At 43.2% G+C, this 22,748-nt stretch overlaps 2 protein-coding genes across 13 annotated transcripts in view; both read left to right on the forward strand.

The window, feature by feature from the left end:
• Positions 1-22,748, forward strand: part of TMEM71 (transmembrane protein 71) — a 65,542-nt gene that overhangs the window by 37,644 nt on the left and 5,150 nt on the right. For 3 of the 12 annotated variants that reach the window (XM_040979263.1, XM_040979265.1, XM_040979267.1), the window contains one exon: positions 2,325-2,495. The exons of 2 other annotated variants lie outside the window; for them this stretch is intronic. Coding sequence is in view for 3 of the 10 variants with exons in the window: in XM_040979267.1 (XP_040835201.1) it covers positions 2,325-2,347 (23 nt within the window). In the remaining 7 variants the exon portion in view is untranslated. Of the gene's footprint in view, positions 1-563; positions 2,496-3,696; positions 4,292-22,748 lie in introns of those variants that run through there. 7 more of the 12 variants (XR_005883751.1, XR_005883753.1, XR_005883752.1 and 4 more) reach the window with 7 other exon arrangements.
• The window catches only part of DNAAF11 (dynein axonemal assembly factor 11), an 82,463-nt gene continuing 76,344 nt past the window's right edge, over positions 16,630-22,748 (forward strand). The window contains exon 1 of the mRNA XM_040979261.1: positions 16,630-17,444. Within this exon, the coding sequence (XP_040835195.1) occupies positions 17,435-17,444 (10 nt within the window). The 5' untranslated portion in view covers positions 16,630-17,434. The remainder of the gene's footprint in view (positions 17,445-22,748) is intronic.

The following is a 22,748-nucleotide window of genomic DNA, read 5'->3' on the forward strand; positions in this document are numbered from 1 at the left end:
AAATATCCATTTCCCTGCTGCAGCCACAGGCTTCTTTTGGGGCTGAGTGGGGCTTAGATGTGTGACTTACGTGACATACATTACAGGTTTGCACGAGGGTTCAGCCATGTATGTTGATAAGACACATCAGTCTCCCTGACAATGTCTTGCCAAAAGAATTTTACCCCAAAAGCTATTTAAGGGCCTGGCGCAGTGGCCTAGTGGCTGAAGTCTTCACCTTGAATGTTCCAACATCCCATATGAGCACCGGTTCTTATCCACTCCCCATGCAGCTCTCTGCTTGTGGCCCGGGAAGGCAGTCGAGGACAGCCCAAAGCCTTGGGGGCCTGCACCTGCGTGGGAGACCTGCAGGAAGTTTCTGGCTTCTTGATTCTTCGGACGGAAGATCTTCCTCTCTGTCTCTCCTCTCTGTACATCTGACTTTCCAATAAAAATAAAATAAAAAAAATTTTTAAAGCTACTTAAAAGCTGACTTTTTGAAGTGAAGACATTACTACTGTTGGTGAGGCAGGTGGTATAAATCTCCTCTTTCTGGGTCTGAAGATTAGCATTTCAATCAATAGGAAAGACAATTAGTCCTTGTTAGGAGCAGCTTCTCAAAGCTTGGATTGGAACTAACCGCTCTGGAATCGGCTGAAGAGCCTGTTTGGAGAGGGAGTGTGTCTGAATCCCAACGCCAGTCCTCCAGAGTCAAAGCTTCTGCGGGACTTCACTGGATATCTTGTCACATTAAACATGGGAATTTGGGAAATACGATTCCTAAACCTTTATCTTTATTTTCTAAACTGGCATTGCTTAGCCTGCCAAAACTTGCAAATGTGTTCTGCACTATTTAATATTTCCAGTTCAGTTGAGCAGACACTGATGCATCCTCTATCATTATGAGATGCCATTACCAGGTACCAAGGTCACAATGCCAGGACACGTTGTTAGCCTCAAGATCTCAAAGTCTGGTGAGTAATAGACGTATAACAGGCGAGGTGAAGTTGGATTTTAATTTGGTAAGTGTAGGTGGAGAGTTGAGCATCAGCAGGAAGGTTTTCCCCAGACTAGGAGGGGTGGGAATATAGCCAGAAAGCTCCATCTATCACTGCCAATATCCTACCTGTTGGGGTTATAGCATCTGTTTCTTTTTCATCCCCCTTCCTCAGTTTGGAACTCCTTGCTTGTTCTCTCGTAAAAGCGACTGCATCAGGATGTTATTTCTACAGCCTGTTCATGGAATAAGATCTCACCTTGGCTCATTTATGTATCTGCTTGAACTTGCTCTTTTCTTGTTCTCACACTGGACAGATTCTTTTTGTTTCCTGCACAGTCAGCCTCATATGCAAGCACTCTTCAATTTAAGACTTGTGAGCACCAGGACTATTGAGTTCTTTTCTGTATCTAATCCAAGACCTTGAAAATAGTATGTACTCCATTAATATTGATGGCAGTGAATGCATTTGCTGCATCATTCCTTGAAGTACTCCCTATATAGACTAGGCTCTGTGCCTATAGGTTCATATTTTTGCATATCCTCTCTCTTATACAACATATCCAGAAGGTAGCATGCCAAGACATGTGTATTAATATCAAATGCAGGCATGTATCCTAAATCTTCCATCAGTGATGAGGATCTGAGGTGGTGGAGTACAAGCCCTGAATTTGGTTAAAGAAGCATAACTACCAAAGTCCCCTCTCCCTCCATAATCCTGCACCATGCAGGCACTTCAGACTTTTTACACCACAATGTGATCATTCAGCTGCCTTCCTTGTTAAATTTAAAACCTGTGAGTATATGGAGTTCCTATTCACCATTTCCCTTAGTGTCCTTTGCAAGTAAAGGTGACCACAAGCTTCCCGCAGGACAAATAATGAGTCAGCATTTACAGTGTCCCTTCTGGGCAGTTACTCCTCCATCGTAACAAGGTGCTGTCTGCCAGCTCTGCTGTCAGGTGTCTGCTGTCGTCGGCTGGCTCTGCTAGTTCAAAGACTGCGTTCATAAATGTGGCGAGTGAGTAAATCTTAGATAATACAATATGGGGGAAGTCTGCGTGTTAAACACATACAGTGCGAGACACAAGAGACCTAGCATAGAGTGGAAGTTTTAACTAAGTACCAACCTAGGTTTGGGGACTGAAGCCTATTTGGCCTTGCACAGCCAAATGAGTGCACTAGGAACTACTGAGGCAAAACCCAAGAACTGCTCTAAGCTGAGATTCCTATTTCTAGTTGTGATGACTTAAGCTAGTTGTGTGGATGTGCGTGAACACCGTGATTACACACTGCATTTCCTGTGTGGGGATGAATTATGCATTTCTTTTCTCCTTTCTCTGATCTAGGTTTCCCAAAAATTGACAACTAACTTAGGAATGCCTCTGATGACTGTCTCCAAGCTGAGTATCTGGAAACTGTCCGGCTTACAAGCAATCTATTTGGAATCAAAGACTGTATTGGAAGGGAAGGAGCAACTGGATAATTGAGAAGAAACATTTTAATTTGGCTGCATGATTTTTAAAAAAAATTCTCAGTTTTCCCTTGTAATTACAGTATGTTCGTGAAATTATATTAATTTTGCCTTTTCTTTGCAAACACTGGCAGTTTGAAAGGCAAAGGAATGGGAAATTTGAAGGAGAACAGACTGACTGGAGGAAAAGTTACCCCTTTAACGCTTTAGTCTATAAACAGTGGCTTGCAGACATTTGTTTTCATTAGAAAATTCTGTGAGGAACTTGTATCAATGAATGCACCTACCCCTTGCAGATCTGCTTGAATTAAATAATAATGCATGTGTATGGTCAAAGTAATTTGAAATAAATACATTCACTCTCAGCATTCAACATAATGTTGCAACATTCATCATTTGCCCCACAGTCACAGCTCAATAATTTGCTGGTAACTACAGGTATCATGGCCTGGATGCGCTGTGTCCCCCAAGTGTCCCCGTGTTGTAAGCTTGGTCCAGAAACAGTGGACTCTATTAGAAGTGGGGTCCATGGGAGGTGTTTCTGGGTCCTATGTACCCTGGACTCAGAAAGAATTAATAAAGTTATCAAGAATCCCCTGCTGCTCTGCTGTCTCACCATGTGGCGTCTGCTTCTTGCATGCCCTCTTGCCAATGTAATTCATCCACCGAGAGATTCCTCTCAGAGCTGAGCAGTCACTGGTGCCCTGTCCCACACTTTCATAAGTATGAACTGAATGAGCCTGTTTTCTTAATAAGTACCCATTCTTAGTTATTTCATCATGGTGATGGAAAAAGAACTAATACAGAGTAGGCCATCATTGATAGGATAAATAAAGTTCATCAACTTATTTTATGTACATATATATGCTATTTTAGATACCATTTCCTATATATTTTTAGTAATTTTAAAAGTATTTTTGGAAAAATTTCTCTCTTCCAAGTACTAACCAGACCCGACCCTGCTCTCTGAGATCAGACAAGATGGGGGCGTTCAGGGTGGTATGGCCATAGACTGGAAAATTTCTATTCAAATTTCTTGCCCATTTTGAAAAAAAAAATTAGGCCTTTATGGCTTTTCTATTGAGTCAAGTGGATTACTTACATGTTTTGGATATGTAAGGAATACATATCAGATACATATTTTAGAAATATTGTCTCCGAATCTGTAGGTTGCCTTTTCATCCGGTTAGTTGTTTCTTTTGTTGTGCAAAAAAGTCTCAGTTTTTTTGTAGTCCCATGTGTTTCAGAAGCTTCATGGTTTCATGTAGTCCCACTTGCTTATTTTTTTCTGTTGTCTGAGATTCTTGGTGTGGTAATGAAAAATAAAATTATTGCCAAGGCTAATATCAAGGAACTTTTCTCACTGTTTTCTTCTTGGAATTTTATGGTTTCGGGTCTTACACTTAGTTCTTCATTACATTTTAAGTGGATTATTGTGTGTGGTGTGACATATGGGTCCAACTGTATCCTTTCACATGGGGAGATCCAGTTTCCCCAGTAATGTTTACTCAAGAGACCATCTTTTCCCCAAAAGTCTTCAAAAAGTAGTTGCTGATGAGTTCTACTGTAATGACTCTTTCAGATCTCTGCAGCTTTCCACTTTGGTTGAGCTCCAGAATTTCTGACCAAGTATTTTGTCGAGGACCTAATGTGATAATGGCAGAGATGGTGTTGTATTAGAGAGTAAATGCTAGAGGAAATGTACTAGGCAAGAGATGGTTGGTTTGTGTGCCTGGGGTTGATTTGTAAAACTGTTTTTATATCTACAGTTCTACTTTTCTGACTTCTTCAAGTGACTTAAATAATAAGAGGCTGTGTTTCTTATAAAGAACATTGTATCTGCAGTACACAGCAAATTCTCAACGTTGTGTAGTCCACTCCTTGGTCATTTGTAACTACTGAAGTTGATCATAATAGTCAGCTATGAATCCTTGAGTGACCTTATACATGTATCACTGTGTCCTGTCTATCCATTTATTTACTCATTATGTGTTCCGTCTAGCCCCTGGAGAAATGACAGTGAGGAAGACAGCTGAGATTTCTATGCTTTTAAGATGTCATGCTTTGTGGGTTCTTGCCGCTCTAAAATAGGCAAAACAGCCACTTAAAAAACACAAAATCCTATTGTTAAAATATCACAAATATAGAAAATAAAAATGTAGAGTTTAATTAATTATCATAGTGAAAACTGACATGTTAAGATGTGGAGACAAAGTGCAGTATGTCTCTATGAATCCAGACCAAAAAGGGATTCCCAGTGAAACAGTTGACAACATCCTGTAGGATGCTGGACTCTCCGACATTGTCCCTGCCCACAATGTCCAGAAACACTTCAGTGTCAGCGTGATTGACTTATGATTATTCATGAAGGATCACTCATTGTAATACTAGAGAGGAAATATACAGGGAGAGACTAGGAGCTTGGGGAGGGGGACAGGAAATCCCAGAACCTATGGAACTGTATCATAAAACAATAATAAAAAATTTTTTAAATAGTTATAAAGAGAATGTCCTTTTAAGAACAAGATATGAAAAAGGACAGTGTCTTGCTCGCTACACCAGGAATCCTTCAAGTGCTCTGGTTCAAGCTGCTGAACCTAACCTTCATCCCACTCTGAACAAGCAAGGTTCTGATCTTTCTGCTCATCATTTCTGTGCTCTTTTGCTACATTCCTAATTCTCTGCCTGGTTTTGTTGGTTTCTTCAGAATATTCCTTGGAGGTCTCTGTAGGCATGAATTCTCCCTCCAACTTCCATCCCTCCCCAGCCTTTGTGTGTTTCTTGTAGGCACTGAGGCATTTGTTTCTTCAGTTGAAATTTTGCTGTCTACAATTCTGTGTTAAAGTTTAGTGCTTCCTTTAGTCTTTTTAACTTCCTACTACGGCAAACTACTTAGTATAGAACTGACTCAGTCTTGGTGTTGACTTTTTGCTGGACAGTTACTTTAACGCCAGTGTTACATTGTTCATCACCAGGGACTTTACATATTTTGTGCTGTCAACAGCCATTTTGGCTTAATATGTGGATCTTTGGTTCATTAGAATTGGAATCCATGGTATTCCAGTTTTACCATGTCTCCTTCATCTGTTTGTTGGGATGTTTTTGTACAGGAAAACATACAGTATTTGATTACTCAGACATTCATATTTATTTATTTATTCCATGATACAGCTTCCCTTCCTCCCTCCCCAAACCCCCATGCCTCCGCTAATTCCCCCATGTAATTAGTCCTTCACAATCAGTCACAAGTCCATCATTCTGCTATCTAAGTGTATCCTGACGTTGTAGTCGTGGACAATGGCAGAGAATTCAGCATCTTATCGTCAAGAAATATTCAACAGTTTCATTGGGAGTCCATCTGTGATTTGGAAATAGAGCTGCACACTGCATTGTATTTTCACATCTATATGTGATAGACTCTACGACACAGTTACAATGCATCCTCTTAAATATAGTCATAGAACAAAATCAACAACAGAGAGAAAACCAGAAAAATTTACAACAGCATGAAGTCAAATAGCACGCTATTGAATGACCAATGTGTCACAGAAGAAATGAAAAAGACAATCAGACCTTCCTGATACAATCAATGCTGGTGTGTGACCTATGTCATGGAGGAAACTAACGTGAAAAAAAACAAAACCTTTTTTTGAATGAATGAAAATAAAAACAAAAATATCAACCCCCATGAGATGTAGCAAAAATAGTATTGAAAGGGCATTCAGGTTTTAAAGTGAATGCTAATGTGATATCATTACCAAGAGAAGAAATTCCATGTATATTATAGTTACAATTGTAAGAATATAATGATATTTCCCCACATTCCATCTTCCTCCCTTCTTTTCTTTCTCCCAACCTTCCTTTTTTTAAGTGAAGGAACGTGATAATGCTCTCATGGAGCCAATATCACAACAGAGAGAACCAGCAGAGCAAGTGATTTCAGGTGTCAAAGACACTCCAGAATCCCTCCCTCCTCCTAGTGCATTGATTTAAAAACATTTACAGAGTCAAACTTTTCATGATTTCTGATGACTTCCTCTTCTGAGTCCTGACTAAAAATTGTAGTCCTCTGTTCTCAAGAGAAGACAGAGCTAAGACGTTAAAAAAAAAAAAAAGATATGCTAAGTATCAACAATAGGAAGAGAGAGAAAGAAAATAGAGCAAAGCAAACTGTTATCAGAAATGGAATCGTTGAAGAACCTATCCTGTGCTTGATCCTGGTAATTTCACACCATATGTTCTATTACTTTCCTCAACAACACCTGTTGGCAGACGGATTGTTTAATTTTCTGTGTCAACTTGTTTAGGCTATGGCACCTGGTTATTTGGCCAAACAGTAGTCTGGATGTTGCCATGAAGATCTTTGGTAGATATGATTAGCATTTGCAAGTAGATGATTTTCAGTGGAGAGTTTCCATGGAATGAATGGGTCTCATCCAACAGAGACGGCCAACACTGGAAGTGTGTGCATGTGTGTGTGTGCAGCAGAAAGGGAGTATCTAGCCTCTCTTCTCATGACTAGAGATTACTGTCAGGAAGGGCTTTTGTGAGCGCGGTGTGCTACCTTGAAGATCAAACACCGTATGACTCACTCTTGCCCCAAACGCTAACCCAGCAGAGTTTTACATGATCCAAATGATTAAATGAGAACAGCCATCTTTGATGGACGGCCATGACCTTTATCTTTTGATCTACAGTTCCTCAAATATGGTTCCTCAGTGAGTTGGGATGAATGAGATGCAACAGAATAAAGAAATTGACTTCCCTGTGAGGACCTAGAGATCTCTGTGGAGGTTTATGTCAGCACCGCTCCTCAAAGAGCTTTCCTTTTTAATGTAACATCACCTTTGCCCCAGGAGCTGTATCTACCTCACCTATAACCCTCACTGTTGTCCTAGCCAGGGTTATTCTTTGTCAGCTGTACCAACAGGCAATCCGCGTACGAACTGAAGGATCCAGCCAGCTCTCCTTGACCTTGAAACCTTACTTTCAATCATCGGTGGCTTCTCAACACACCCAGTGTGTTCTCTCTTAATTACCAGAGGCTTGGGTGTGACATGTTCCTCCCCTTCTAGGATGAGTTCCATCATCGAAAGGGAGAATGGGGGAGAGCACAAATATGGTGAACTCTGTCACACCCATCCCCACTTTAAGGATGAGACAGATCTCAGAGAGGAAGCATGCCTTGCCCTGACTCTGAATGTGTAAGAGATGCAGATGGACTTTGTCTAGCACAGATTCCTGAGGCTCCTGAGCAATCTACCCCAATCTGCTCAGCCCCACACTCAGACAACAATGCTCCAAGCACAGGCCTCTTCTAGCTACTCCAAGACACTGCAGTTCAAAATGATCTCTGTGCTATAAGGGGCTGCCAATCACCACCTCTAAAAGGAATCCCACTATTGCTCACATGACACAGCAGACACCTGCCAATTTGGCACACTTCGCCTCAATGCAGGCCTTGATGAGATTTGACGAGATTTTTCTTTTTACAAAAGAAAAAAAAATAGAGCCCACTGTGCTGGCTGTATTGCCTCCATCTGTGCCATGCTGGGTGAAGTCTGCTACAGCTGCAAGCTACACCTGCTAGAGAGCTAGTTGGGGGACTTAGGGTGTGGGAGCAACTTAGCAATTATTTGCATAATTTTCTTTCCATTTTTTAGCTTTAAAGGGAACTTAAAACAAAGAAAATGACATGAATGGAGAAATATAGGCTGGTGTATTAAGACTTACATTTTCGACCCAAATAACATGTTGCATTTGCATTGCGGTGAGAAAGGACTTTTCTCCTCCAGCTCAAGCTGGATAGAAACCTCCTACCTTTGTGTGGATGTAGCTCAAGTTCAGACTGAGAGTAACCTGCTATAGGGAAGGGAAAAGAAACAACATCAGCACTTCCATTTTCTTCTGTCATTTTTATTTTTTTTTTCACAGTGAAAGGAAAAAAATCAAAGACCATTTTCTAAGCTTGCACCTTCCCCAACTCCCTGTTTCTTCTGCTGAGTCACACACATACACACACACACACACACACACACACACACACAGAGTTTTTTTTATTTACTTAGTTTATTTCAATGGGAGAGAGGGAGGGAAAGAGGAAGAGAGAAAGGAAGAGAGAGAGAGATACAGAAAGAGAGAAAAGAGAGAGAGAAAGAGAAATACCCCATGTGTTGATTCATTCCTCAAATGCTTGTAACAATAGCAGCTGTGGCACTCCAAAGCTGGGTGCCAGGGACCCAGCCACTGGGGCCATGTTTTCCTGCCTCCCAGAGCATGCCTTAGCAGGAGGCAGGGAATTTGGCAGGAAGCTAAGGTCAAATGCAAGCATTCCAATGTGGCATGCAGGCACCCCAAATTGTGCCCCAAGCGAAGATGCTTGACTCTCAGTCAACAATCCTGAAACCAGCGTGAGACACTCTTACTGTGGAATCCCACCGGTGCTCAGCTGGGCTGTGACCTGCTACATCAGTGCTGCATCACATGGATAAGACAACTAAACTTTCGAAGCTTTAATTTTCTAGCCTTTAAAATGGCATGACAAAATACTGATGCACAGTATTTTATGAGAATTACAATAATCCACTCAAGAACAAGTGCTTAACATGAACCACAATACAGATGCACAGTGACTTCTTTCAAGGTGGGAGCTTCCATCATGTCAGCATCACTGTCATTATTATCACTGTACTTCTTAGTACTAGTGGTGTATTAGAAGTTGTGGTATTTCTTTCAGGGTCACGGAAAACTTTTGGTTAGTAGTGAGATGACAGAATGGAGAGACAGTAACTGACTGAGGTTTGGCCAGAGCTGTGTTAATCCAACTGGAAAAATGTTTCCTCCAGTATTTAACACAAGGTAGAGAAGAAAAACACCCAGTGATTTGGAAGGCAGATGGGTGTAGACTCAGACAGAATTGCAGACAAAGACATAGATTTCTGGCTGCCCTGCATTTGTAGCCTTGTGCTGTTGTAGATTTTTGCCATTTGCAGTTTTGTGTTATTGGATTTAACAGCTTTCTTGAGCCTCTTTCTTCATCTCCAATGTGATGTCATCCCTTGCAGCCCTCTCTGAAGTGCTGCGGTGCTGCAGAGGCATGGTGGCACTTCATTAGCACGGAGAAGATGAAGAGAAAATCAGCCTACATAATAGCAACAAAAAGGAGCGCCTTTAAAAATAACCTCTTTAACTTAATTTTTTTTTATTTTGCAAGTGACTCACCATCATTTTATTTAAATAAAAAAGAGAAACTTCAAATAAGTGAAGGAGCAAAATTATCCACCATCCTATAGTTAAGAAGAGCCACTGCCAGCGAGTTGCTGGTTTTCCAAGGACATGGACGCGATGGGAAGGTTGACAAGACAGGGAAAACAGGCCATCAGGAGAGAAAAATTTCAGACGTTGAGCCAGTCGCCATCTGGGGTCAGTCATGTTGCCACTGCCCTGCTGGAGCTGGAAAGCTCTTCAAGATGATAGGGCCAGCTCCCTGCTATGACCAACTGTAAGTGCAATGCTATCAGCTGTCACGTTGCACCAATGTCATGGCACTCCTCACCCACAACACAGGGGCGAGATAGAAACCATAAAGATTAGCATGAAGGGAACTTCATCAAAGGGAACCTGGACATGATTTAAACCTCAGTTCACACAGTGTATCAGGGAGTTTTCTCTCTTGCTTCTTTCCATGTTTTTCCTTTCTTTTTAAAAAAGATTTATTTGTTTTTACTGGAAAGGCAGATACACAAAGAGCAGAGGCAGAGAAAAAGATCTCCTGTCCACTAATTCACTCTCCAAGTGGCTATAACGGCTGGATCTGAACCCAAGAGTCAAGAGCCTCCTCTGGGTCTCCCACATGGCTTTCCCAGGCCACAAGCTGGGGACTGGATGAGAAGTAGAACACCTGGGACTTGAACCGAGGTTCATATGGAATCCTGGCAGATGCAAGGCAAGACTTTAGCCACTGGGCTCATGCCGGGTCCCCCTCTTTCCTTTCCACTGTCAGCCCCTACATGGTTCTGAGGCTATGCAACTCAGAGGATCATAGTCACGTGAGTAAGGCAAGCAGACAGTGAGATCAGAGTAACGGACTCTAAAGTGGAGGCGCCTACCAGTAGCTGTTTCCACCTCTATTAGGGTATCACAGAGACATACTAAGCTCTAAGTGGCCTTTGGTTTCTACTTCCCTACACAGCTTTCAGCCCATAGCCCAAGTCTTCCTCCTGACTGCAAGCTCCAGGTCAGTGACCATTTCCATCAAGAGCATCATCATGTCCCTGATACCTAGCTAGTGTCAGCTGGGGATGTGAGCACTTAGGATTTGTGAGCCCTTGGGAGCACTGGTGGCAAAGTTGTGCTTTGGCTGTATAGTGACTGGGGTGTGTTGAGATCTGGCATCAGAACTATTGCTTGGTTGAGGTGTATCTGTCTTAACGCCACTCTGCTTCCTTCTGGATGTAAATCTGTCATCAATACCAATTGCTGATGACCAGGCATAGTGCATTCAGTCCTGCAGATAAATTTCCAAAGAAAGGTAGACCAAACTATATCATTTTCCCACTTTACCCGAAGTTGGCCTTGCCTTGCTATGGACTGTCAGGTGCTACATCTCCCACATGGCCCTGCTCTGCCGTTTTGTCCAGAACAACTCACTCTTTTACACTGTGCCCCATCCACAGGGACCTCCCTCAAACACATCTGGGTGTCTGGTGTCATCCTGCAACAAAGAAAGCAGGGTTTCATGGAGAGTGGCTAGTTCTACAACTGGCAGTGCAAGTACATGGGATGATGCCAAGGCATCTTGCAAAGTCACTGGTGAAGACAATGCTGAAGAGGAAACAAGACATGATCGTGGAAGCACATCACCATGACAAAGGAACTAAATGAAAGTCAATGAAATGAAATAACACTGGAGTTTAACTCCATAAATATTCATGAATTCTTAGTAGTGGAATTAATTAGTTGACTACGTAAGTTAACAGAGAGGACCAGACTCCTGCACAGAAAACCAAGTGATATATGTAAGCACTCCTTACTCTCATGGCTGGAACATAGCTCACCATCCTTAAGGTGTGCTCTGTGGATTCATCTCTTCCAAAGACTGCAGGTTGGCAAGGGGGCCGGGAGGGAGGAGTGCGGCAATACGACAAATGCATCTCTAGCAGGTGATCAAGGTTAGCACTAACACGCATGTGTGGACAATACATACTTTGTTGGATTGAAAATGATGCATTTCTCCATGGTCTTCCTCTGAAGACCTTAACACAACCCTAGTTGAAGCATGAGAAGATTTGGTGAGAGAGTTCTTTCTCAGCTTTTGGGACAAATGGTGCCCAGCAGAGCTGTATGACAAGGAAGGTGACATCATATTCCATGGCTGCCAGTAGACTTGATTGATATGACAAAGTCATTTCACAAGGAACAGAAATCAAAGAACATGACTGACAGGGAAGTAAACATTTTAGGACTAGAGTAATTAGGAATATATTAGCAATTAAAATAAACTTATTATCATTAGTGAAATTGGCAGTTTCTTGCAATTTACCCAGGAATCTCATTTCAAGCAGCCTTAAAGATTATATTTGGAAGAATTAATGTTCTCAGAGACATTTTTAATTTTTGTTCATTTCTTTTATTCCTATTCTTACCTGCAATTAGTTGTACCCAGTAGTTCTCAAGTAATCATCTTGGGAACACCAGGTTTCCTGTGAGTTAGTCCCATGTGTTGATATGCTAACACTGAATAGTGTTGTTTACTCTTTCTCAAAGAAAATTAAATTAGTGAAAACGTTTTTTTAGATTTGTTTTTATAACTTTTTTTAGACCTTCAGCACTTGTTATGCTTGTCTTCTAGGAAGTTCTAGGGAAAAAAATGCTTGTAAACTTGAAACAAATAAACTAGCCATGGAAAAATCTTTGCCATCTTCATCATCTTTCTCAAATCAACAGTGCCTTTATTTTGTGCATACAGGTGTTTCTGGTACGATTTTACACAATGACAGAATTGGTCCTGCTCCTCCCCTCTCCTCCAATAGGTAGGATGTCTCCTAGAACCAGAAGGGCCTAAAATGTTAGCTGAAATGAAAATGAGCCTGCAAAGAGAACCAAAAAGACTGAAACTACTGTGTTATTCCATTTGGTCTTGACTGTAGAGAAGTGCTGGCATTGTATGCAGATTCTAGGAGATAATTCCTGGACTGCTCACTTCTCTGGGAGACCTTGGGGCTCAGTGCTTAGTCTAACATGTGATTTGAGGCAAGTGTCAACCATTCTCAGGTAGTCTTGGGGTGGACTCTTTCTAGGCCAGAAAGTCTAATAATGCTATGAGGGAAGGTGTTCTGGGTCACAAGGTGTCAGTTGACCTAGAGACTGAGATTAACTACATTGGCAATCAGACAATCATTTATTCCTACAGGATGAAGTACTAAAGATAAACCTGGACAGTAAAGCTCAGGTGAGATGTCCCAGATGGCAGTACCGCACATGTATGATCATGCAATATCATTCCAAGAGTATTGTGTCTTGGGTTCATGAGGAGAAAAATACCAAAGATTCTGCTCTCTATCCTGCATATGTCCTCCTCTGGGTGATTTTAATCTGTACCTTTTCCTGCAATACCCTTTTTTGGTGAGAATAACAGCTTTTACACTCCACATATCATTGTAGTGAATTGTAGAAACTGCGGGTAGTTTGAAGACTTCTCTGAAATTGCAGATGGCGTCAGTAATGAGGGAAATTCTAGATGGAGAAAGTGTTCTTTAAGACTTCACAGTTGCTCTTCACAGTTTGAAGTGGGAATTTGAAGATTTGCAATGGGTTGGATCTCTGGAGAGTCATAAAGCTGGAAACCCAGCCAGCAACCTCCAGATAGAATGGTGCAGTCAGGACACAACAGGGGTGCCCTACCCCAAGCCCATTGTGTATAGTTTCACCAAGAGAGGGCCCACACGAATGGACTTAGGTCATGTGTCCCATAGTATGTTGTTTCAGGACTGAGGGCAAAAGCTGAAAAGTGATACCTGGATTTGCTCCCCAATAAGACTTGGGAGATCATTGCTCGGCAATGATTAATTGGATATTAATCCAATTTCCCTGAGGTGCTATGGGGATGTGATGGGAAGGTTAAAATAGATGAGTAAGGATGGGCTTTGATAGCATTTGGTTTAATTTCAGTTAATGGGATTTAATACACACTCTAATATTTTATGATAACTTTTTAAGCAGGAAGAGAATCCAGAGTTATGGAATTCTGGACTGAGAGAAAACCCTAGAGACCACCCTGGTGGTTCATGCTCCTGCTGGCTGTTCTGAGGGAGGGTCTGAGGGGTGTAAGACTTTGAATCATTGATTTTCAAATTCTTCTATTGTGGAATTTCCTATGATCTGGGCCAATGTATCCTCTCTTCAACATCAAACATTGTCAAAGAGTGCTCTTTCTCTAGGTCTACACAGATAATCATTATTCCCATTGCCATAATGCCCTTTAGTTCAGTTATCGATTAATGTTTCAGCCTCAAATATTCAGACTGGAAAAGAAAACTTGGGTTTCTGAAAAAAAATTTTTTTTGGAAATCACTGAACCTAGCTTCCCACTTAAATGAGGAACTGAAAATCCTACAGAAAATGGCCTATCCCATCAAATGAGGTAGTAGAACAGGCAGTCCACTTCCTAATCAGTTATTTCCAATACTTAAGCCGTGTTTTTACTGCATCATTAAATACCCACAAATTAAAAACAAATATTTTGAAGGAATGTTATGATTTTCATCAAGAAGTCTGGCATGGTTCAGCTTGTGATTGCTCTATTCTGTGTGGCATTGACAGAAGTCATTTGGTGATATTCAATTGTTAGAACAAGACAGCATCTTTCTGGGACTGGGCAGGGAGGGCTGGAAGGTTGGGCTCTGGCTAGACGGGGCATATAATCTTGGATTCACCAACGTGGTACCTTGGAGTAGTCAGACTTTTATGATGCGTCTCCGGGATCCATGAGCCAGAAGTCAGTCATTGGAAGATGCGGGGATTTGTGTGGACTATTTGGCAATTTGTTTAGTCTTTTTCATTGCACTGATGCAAAGTGGCCTGAGTTTCTTTATCTGAATAGTGTGAAAAACAACACTTGTATCTTAAGATCCCTGTCTAAGGAAGGCAGTTTTTTTTTTTTTTATCATCAAAGGAGGAATATTTAACCCATTCTGGGTATTTTCTCCCTGTCAAGTAGTCTGCTATGAATTTTACATGTGTTGTGTAGATTATTTCTCAAAGTGCTTGGTGTATGGAAGACACTGGTAAATATCTAAAGATGAAAGAAAAAGGAAAGTAGTTGACATAGGGTGGGTGGGGCAGGGGTGGAGAGCAAAGAAGGACTAGGAAGAGCCTGAAACTGTAGAGATGCTAGGAAACAGGAAATTGATTTACTTGCAACACAGCTGCAACGAAAACACTTTGAGGAGGTAAATTAACACAAATCACAATGGAATTGTAACCGTACCATAAACTATGCTAAATTATGCATAACAGTAGAAACAAAGTGAACCACATAGCTTTCTAAGTCAATGTTCCTGGAATTAATCCAGCAAAAGAGAAGTAGGAAGAGTATTTTAATGTTATTATTGGAATTCCTATTTATTCTGGATTTAATTCTTTCATGTTGAAACACAAAACACAGGTGCAGTTTCCCAGGAAGCTCCTTTCATTTTATTATGTTTCCAGAAGCCAAAGGAATGAACCTTTTTGGAAAAATGATTTGCACATGTGCGCGTCATTCTACTTCAAATTATTTCATCCACTTAGAGTGAAATGAACTTGACTTGGAGCCATCGCAGCGTGATGTATTGCCCAATTTTCCTTCCTGTCCGTGTACTGTAACTATTGCAGGACATTGCACTCATGTTCTGCATACATCACGGGCTCCCTGTGTTAAAGAAATGCAGGGATGGTGATGTTGGATCCAGCAAGGACAAATGACATTCACTGGATTCCCCATTCTATTCTCCAAGGCTTTGTTGTGCTCCTAGATGGACAGGGCAATTTATCAACACCCTGACCCCAGAAACAGCTAGTTTCTTAGACATTAATTTTAAAAAAGTCCAAAAGGAGGAACTATCAAATGACAAGAATAATGAGAGAATAATGACAAGAATAATGACAAGAATAATGATACCCTTTTTGGGGAGCCTGCTAGATCCCTACTGTGGCCAGATACAATTTGTCCTACAAAGATGCAGTGTCAGAAGTGCTGTGCTTCCCAATGTCACAGAACTGAAAAATGGTAGAACTATTAGCAAGTGGTTCACAGCAGGCAACGCAGAGATAACAGGGACATCTCCCTTGGCAGGAATTAGTTCCTGTTTCATGGGGGTGTGCCAGGGAGTTGAGGTGCTTACCAAAACAGCAGGCTATTACGAAGCAAGTTTGTGTTTCTCGGCTCTCCTTTTATTTCCTCCCTGTTCACACAATCCTCCTTTGTACATCATCTGGCCTTGTGATGCAATCTGCTATGTTGTTGTGACACCAGACAAGGGTCTCAGCAGATGCAGACTCCTGATCCAATCCCCAGAATCCAGCACTAAAAAAGGCACTTTAGTTACAAAGTCTGCAACAAACAACAGACTAACCTACTCCCTTTATGACAAAGATAATCCACGTTGGCTCTACTGAAGTCACATGATGGTGATTCTCCCAATGAGCATGGCTGGATCACCACCTCATTCATTCAGGCACTGAGCAAGTACTTACAGACTCCTAGCACCTGTCAGCAAAGGTCCTGACTGAAAGGATCAGGAGGAAGAAAAACAAAGACAAAACCAACTCCGTCCCTGCCTTCAAGTAGCTCGTAGGCTCAAAAATGGTGTGGTAGAGAATTAAGGTTTTGGAACAAGATTTTTATTCTGGTAGCACAGGGCTATGGCTTCCTGATTTGCATTAACGATGACATGACCTATTTCTGAGGGTTGCTGTGAGAACTGCCTGAGACAGCAGTTTCAAAGTATGTGGGCAGTGTCAAGCACAGAAGGCTTGAGCAGATTCTAGAGCATTCTACCAGGGAGAACGACAGCTCCGTGGTTTTCCTACTTATGAATAAAATAAACTTTTCCAGTCCTTCTGATTAGCTAACAGGAACCCCCCCCCCACCACCACCACCACTCCTAGATTCTTTTTGCTGCCATAACAAAATAGCTGAGATTGAGTAATTTATAAAGAGCAGAAATCTGTTTGTCACAGTCGTGGACTCTGGGCGTGCAAGGTGCTAGCAGGTTCATGTTTGTTGGGAGCCAGGTCTCCCTTTCCAAGATGGCTCCCTCCTGCCTCACTAGCGCTGGGCTGAGGTGTGCAGGATGCAGAGGAACCTTGGGGAACAGAGGGGAGAACTAGCCAGGATTGCAGGGGCCCACACCCTGTCCCTCCCAGCAACACTGGGGGAAGGGGTCCCAGCTGGGTTTGTTTTTAATCTATTTTTATTTTCTTCTGGAACTCTGTAAACAGGAAACCGGTGTTGAGTAAATGACTTCAAAGAGATGAAAACAGAAGAGTAACATCTTACTTTATTCTGTTTATAAAACGTACCCCTCATATTACCTGACTCGAGCTGCACCGGATCCTTCAGAGCTACTGCTAATCCTCATCCCGCAGACTTGGGCACAGAGGCTAACGGGCGAAATCCAGGTCTTACTCGGAAAGTTTTAAATGAAATACGAAAAGTAAACAGCGCGGGGTAGGCTGAGAGGCAAATGTCTAGGAGATGGCTCCCATCCGGAAATCAGAGCCCTGAGATTTTTGGTTAAGTGTGGAGGCTGGATCTGGAGGGATCGCGCGGAGTCACCGCTCCTCCAGCGTTCAGCCTTTCTTGACCTGCTCGGCCACCGTAGAGTCCCGTTGCTATGACGACCACGGGCTGCTGGGGACACACAGCGGCGCGTTGTGAGGCGTGGAGGGAGTCCCCGGCTCTCCAGGGTCTCGTCTCCACGACCCGCGAGCCTGAGCGGCGCCATGGGCCGGAGTAAGCGCTCTTCTTCCCTCCCGACCTCGTTCACTGCCGCCAGCCTCGGACCCCCGCGGCCACTTCCCTGCGGCACCCAGGTCCCCGCTCCTGCCCTGGCAGTGTTGGTGCTCCGTTGACTGGAGGGTCCCTGTGGCCTCACCTGTGAAATGGGCGGGGGCGAGGACCCTGGACTTGAAGGAAGGGGGTAGTGGCAGGTGCCTGGGCTTTGGGCCGGACACTCGGGTTTCCAGGCAGTCGTCCTGTGTGGTTGTGGGCTAGTCACCATCCTGGGAGTGGGGGCAGTGTGGCCTGCTGGTGTGACTTGCAGCAGTCAGTACTTTGGGCTCAGCTTGCATACCTGGGAAGTGAAGGCAATGGTAGTATTGTTTTTAACACACGGTGTGTGTGGTAGAAATATCTGCTCAGAAATATATTGAGACCTCAAGGGGCTGGGGAGCAACCATTCTGTTGTGGGCAACAAGTTTAATCTCCACAGATGGCAGTTAAATTGTGTGTGTGTGTGTGTGTGTGTGTGTGTGTGTGTGTGTGTGTTGTACATGATAGGGTTTTGGTCAGGGCAGCCGGGCAGCCCATGGTGGAGGGAGTGACGTGGGCATATTGACGCCCCACTCCTCGACCATCTCTGATGTTTCTCCAAGGACTGGTTCCAAGACCTTCTATGCTCATTAATCGTTTCGACCTCTCCTTCTGGGTCATCCTTTGCCTTGGTGTTTCTCTAAATCCTACCCTCTTAGGTCACTGGCTTATGGGTAGAGAACCCAAGTCAGACACTGGCTGGTGAACCAGGCAGGGGTGGGCTGGCCCCCAGCTGCTGAGAAGGCAGACCCCTGTGCACCGCCTCGGGGGCTGCCCACACCCTGAGCTTAGCTGGAGGGCAGCTGGTGGCTTCTCCCAAGCAATGAATTGGGGAGGCTCGTGGCAGCCCAGAAAGGCCCCATTTGTAGCAGAAAAATAATCGGGGTACAGGGAGAAGAGAAGGAAGGCCCGAAAGAAAGGTAGGGCCTTTCACCCAAGTATTGTGGGTCACACAAAGAATTGAGACGTATGTCAAAAGAGAGGAAACCAGCTGAGTGTCATGGCTTGTTTAGGAGGTCAAGTGGTACACTGACCAAGCAGCACCTGCTGCTGTGAGCGGGGGCTTCGCCGGTGCCAGGCCCGGGTAGCTTGCTTACCTTGCATGGCCTGCAAACTTTTCAAGCCAGGGGAATCGCTGTCACTCATACTAGTGGGTGAGGTCGCTGAGGCCCCGAGACGAAGTCAGGGCTTGGAAATGAGCCCACAGAGGTGTCCATCTCCCCCATGGGAGACTACACTAGAGTGCCTTGGTGCCGGGGAGCTGTGTGCGTGCGCCTGCCCTGTGTTCCCCCGGCCAATGGCCTGCTGCCTCTTGTTACCGTCTCTGGTTTTCTAGAAGAGTTTGCATACATGAAATGATATAATTGGTCCTTCTGTGTTTAGCTGAATTCAACAGCAGCGATACCCATGCCGGTTTGTTTGGGGGAAGGTTTAGCCACCTGTGCTGTTACTTCAACAGATACAGAGCAGGTCACGTGGTGGCTCCTTAAATGGGGTTTGGTTGCCTCTTCAAAGAGATTATCCATCTCATCCAGGTTCTCCGATTTACTGACCTAAGGCCATTTATGTTATCTACTCGCTTGTTATTCTTTTGGTGTCTTTAGGATCCAGTAATGCCAGGTCTCTTAATCCTAACACCCACTAGTTATGTCTTCTCTCTTTCCTCAAGTCTGACTAGAAGTCAACCAATGTTTGTTTTTTCTTTTAAATCACCTTAATTCTTATTGATTTTCCCTGTGTTTTTTTTCTGCTTTCCTTTTCATTTATTTCTGCTGTCATTTTCATTATTTGCTTTCTCCTGCTTTTTTGAGGGTACCTTGCCCTTTTGCTAGCTTCTTAAAGTGGAAGCTGATGTTTGAAACCTGCTTTTCTTGCATTCAGCACTTGTAAATTTCCTTCCCAAGAATGTTTGAGTGACTTTTCACAACTTTTGATACGCTGTTGTTTCCATTTTGTCAAAAATGCCTTGTCATTTTTTTCTGATTTTTCTGATTTTCTGACACCCAATGTATTTTTCACATTCCTTGTCTGCACTTTGTCTTGGGGGAGGGGAGCAGTGTGTGACAGTTGCTGTCCTGCAGCTCTGTCGTGCCCAGAGGGGGGCCCCTCTGCTGCTCTTCTAGGTCCTGGTCCTCAGCCACTTTCTGCCCTTTTATTTCAGGAAATGGCAAGCTTGCTTAGGTGTTGCCAGATGGTTTTACAGCGCAGTTGGCTCTCTCCACCTTTCCTTATCAGTTGGGTTTAACACCAGCTGCCCAATACACCTGTCCTTTAAGTCGCAGATTCCCCCACACTTCCTCTGATGTCTGACATGACACTCGCCAGTAAGTCTGCTCTATTAGTGTGCTGTTTCTGTTCAGAGTGCATCTTAGGAGCCTCACCACTGCCTTGTGCCAGGGCCTGTGTCCCAGCGATTGCCACTGTGGTAGCCATACCATCACTTCTGTGGCAAGTGATTTGCCTCCAGAACTCTGTCCCAGCCTAGTGTCTGCTTTCAGGGGCCCCTTTAGCTATCATCTGAATGGCCAAGTGCTCCAGGAGGTAGACCTGTAAGTAGAAGCTGATGTGTTGGAGGTTTTGTTGAGCAGCATTGTTGGGATGGGTAGGAAGGAAAGCAGCAGTGGACAGAGGGGAAGTTGGGCTGTAGTGAATTTCAGGAAAGGCCTCAGCTAACCATCTCTAGGCACTCTAACCTTGTATTGGACCTTCAGACTTGCCCAAGTTGGGGTGCAGGACGAGGCCTTTGCAGTCCCACACTAACTGTTCATTGGATTTGGGCTGCTCCAGGAAGGGGCAGCAGCATGGTTAAGGGGTTTGGCTGAGGACTCAGGCAACTGAGCACAGTCTGCTGAAGAGGTCCTGTGGCTGGGGGAGTTAGTGCTGGAGCCTGGGAGGGCGAAGGGAGCAGTGCAGGTGGTCCTTGCTGGCCTGGAATGCCCTTTCCTCTTCTGTTTGGCAAACCAGCACCTGTGTCAGGACTCAGCTCGAGATTTTCCTTCTCCAAGGCTTTCTGTCCTCCTTTTTCTTACTCAGTAACACCAGTCACTCCCTTCTTTGCACTCACTATCTGGATGCTTCTGCCACTGCCCCTTCTAACCTCGTGCCTTTTAGTAGTGCATTTTACATCCATCCCCTTCAAGGTATCAGTGGATTAGGGTAACCAACAGCTACTGACACTCGCTACAGTGGTCTGAGTTGGTAAGTCACAGTAAATGTGCAATATGATTTTTAAAAAATGTCTATTGAAAACTACTAAAGAAAAGGAATTTTGCTACTATAAGCGGTCGCCTTCCTGTTAATAATCCCTGTCTTTCTATCCCCTCTCTATTCCATATCTGTGGTTGTTAGGTCTTTCAATAGTTGGAAATTCCTCCAATGGTACCATGGACACGTGTTGGTGGTCTTTATTCTAATGCAGTGAGAAAGAGAGGGCTGTTTACAAAGCATAATATATAGTATGAAGGAGTAAACACTAAATTGTTGGCTTTGGGAGTTTTGGTCAGTGCACAGAAAAGCTTTGCAGAGGCAAAAGGCACACAGGGCCCAGCAGCCACCTCCTACTGTCTTTTGTACCTCCTCCTTGCAGAGTCGTTTTACAGTTGGAAAGAGGCCACAGTTGGCTGACGTGGTTGAGTTAAATCTTGAGATTCCTCAGCAGCATCTTTCAGAGAGCGAGTTTCTAATTGTGCTTTGCCCTCCAGCCGTGCAGGGACATGGTGCTTGGCACCTTTCCTGGTGAGGCAGTTAGACTCCAGGAGAGTCTTGCATTTTGCTATTTGAAAGTTCTACATTTGAATCTCTCTCATATACATCAGGATTTTGTTCTTCTAAATTACTACATAATAGATATTGCAATATCACTTCTGTTGATATACTCATAATGATGTATTAGTGCTTCAGAATTGCTTTTATAAATGCTATTCACAGTTTTATTTATTTATTATTATTCATATTTGAAAGGCACAGAGAAAAAGAGTGAGAGAGAGAGAGAGAATTTTTTCCCCCATCCTGTACTCCCTAAATGCCCTTAACATCCAGGACTGGACCAGATCAAAGCCAAGATCCATGAACTCTTTCCTGGTCTTCTGCATGCATGGCCATGATCTAAGTAAAGAAGCCATCGTATGCTATCTCTCAGAGTGCACATTAGTGGGCAACTACAGTGGAAGCAAAGGTGGCACCTGATCCCATGCGGTCTCTAAGCAGTGGCTCAACTATTATACCACAATAGCTTTCCCTGAGACGGTTGTTAGGTTCCTACATTGATGTTATGTAAGTGCAATGCTGTGTTATTTGGAATAGAAATTTCCTTCCTAGAGTTAGAATAGTTGGCCTAAGTTTAGAGAGGGATAATTGCAGAATGTTTTTCCATTTAAAAGCATGGAACATTAATCTCTGTGACCATGTAGACATTTTTGTTATTTTTTCTTGGGGATTCTAGTCTGTACTCTGATGCTTACCATTACAGGTAAAGCAGTACTACATAGCAAAAAATTCTTGAGTGCTGTGAAACGACATGTTACACAGCAGTTTGCTTATTATAGAAGAGTTCAGAAAAGAGCCACTGAGCAATCCCAGACCTTCATGTTCTACCTTCCTTGGTGGTTCTTCATCTTCTTCTCTCTGCCTGCATTGTACATGATTGCTGCCACTGAGATAGCTCCACTATTGAGTCCCTCCGTTGGTGGGCATGTGTGTATGTATAAATTAGTTATTCATGTGAAGGCAGTATCCAGGTAGATTATAGCAAGCTAAGCCTTCAGTTGGGATACGGGATGAGAGTATATAAGTCGAGGCATATGCATCAGTTTATGGAAAAAATGATAATTAAAATGCTGGACAGTGCATTTAATTCCTGGCTTGAGTGATTCCCACCAAGACTGTGGAAAACGGTAATGTTCCAGGTTGTAATTCCCAATCTAGAGAATATAACTGATAACACTATGTGTTTATACCTTACTACATTTAAAGCATCTAGAATAATTAAATCCTTGTTATCTCCTGGAGTGGATATGCAGTTGTTCCATATTCTGCCTAGAATGTGATGGGCCAACGCCATCAACATTTTTTAGTAGGAGTGGGCATTGTTATTACCTCTTTGATTCCAATACATCATCTGCAGATGATGATTTATGGCTTTATTCCTGGCTCCAATGGTGGACAATGATGGACAATGGCCACCACAAGTTCATGACCCTCTGAGTTCTGGACAGCCTGGTGGTCCAT

This window comes from Ochotona curzoniae, unplaced genomic scaffold (genome assembly GCF_017591425.1).
Source record: "Ochotona curzoniae isolate NIBS_2020 unplaced genomic scaffold, NIBS_Ocur_1.0 contig_3190, whole genome shotgun sequence".
Taxonomy (NCBI): Eukaryota; Metazoa; Chordata; class Mammalia; order Lagomorpha; family Ochotonidae; genus Ochotona; species Ochotona curzoniae.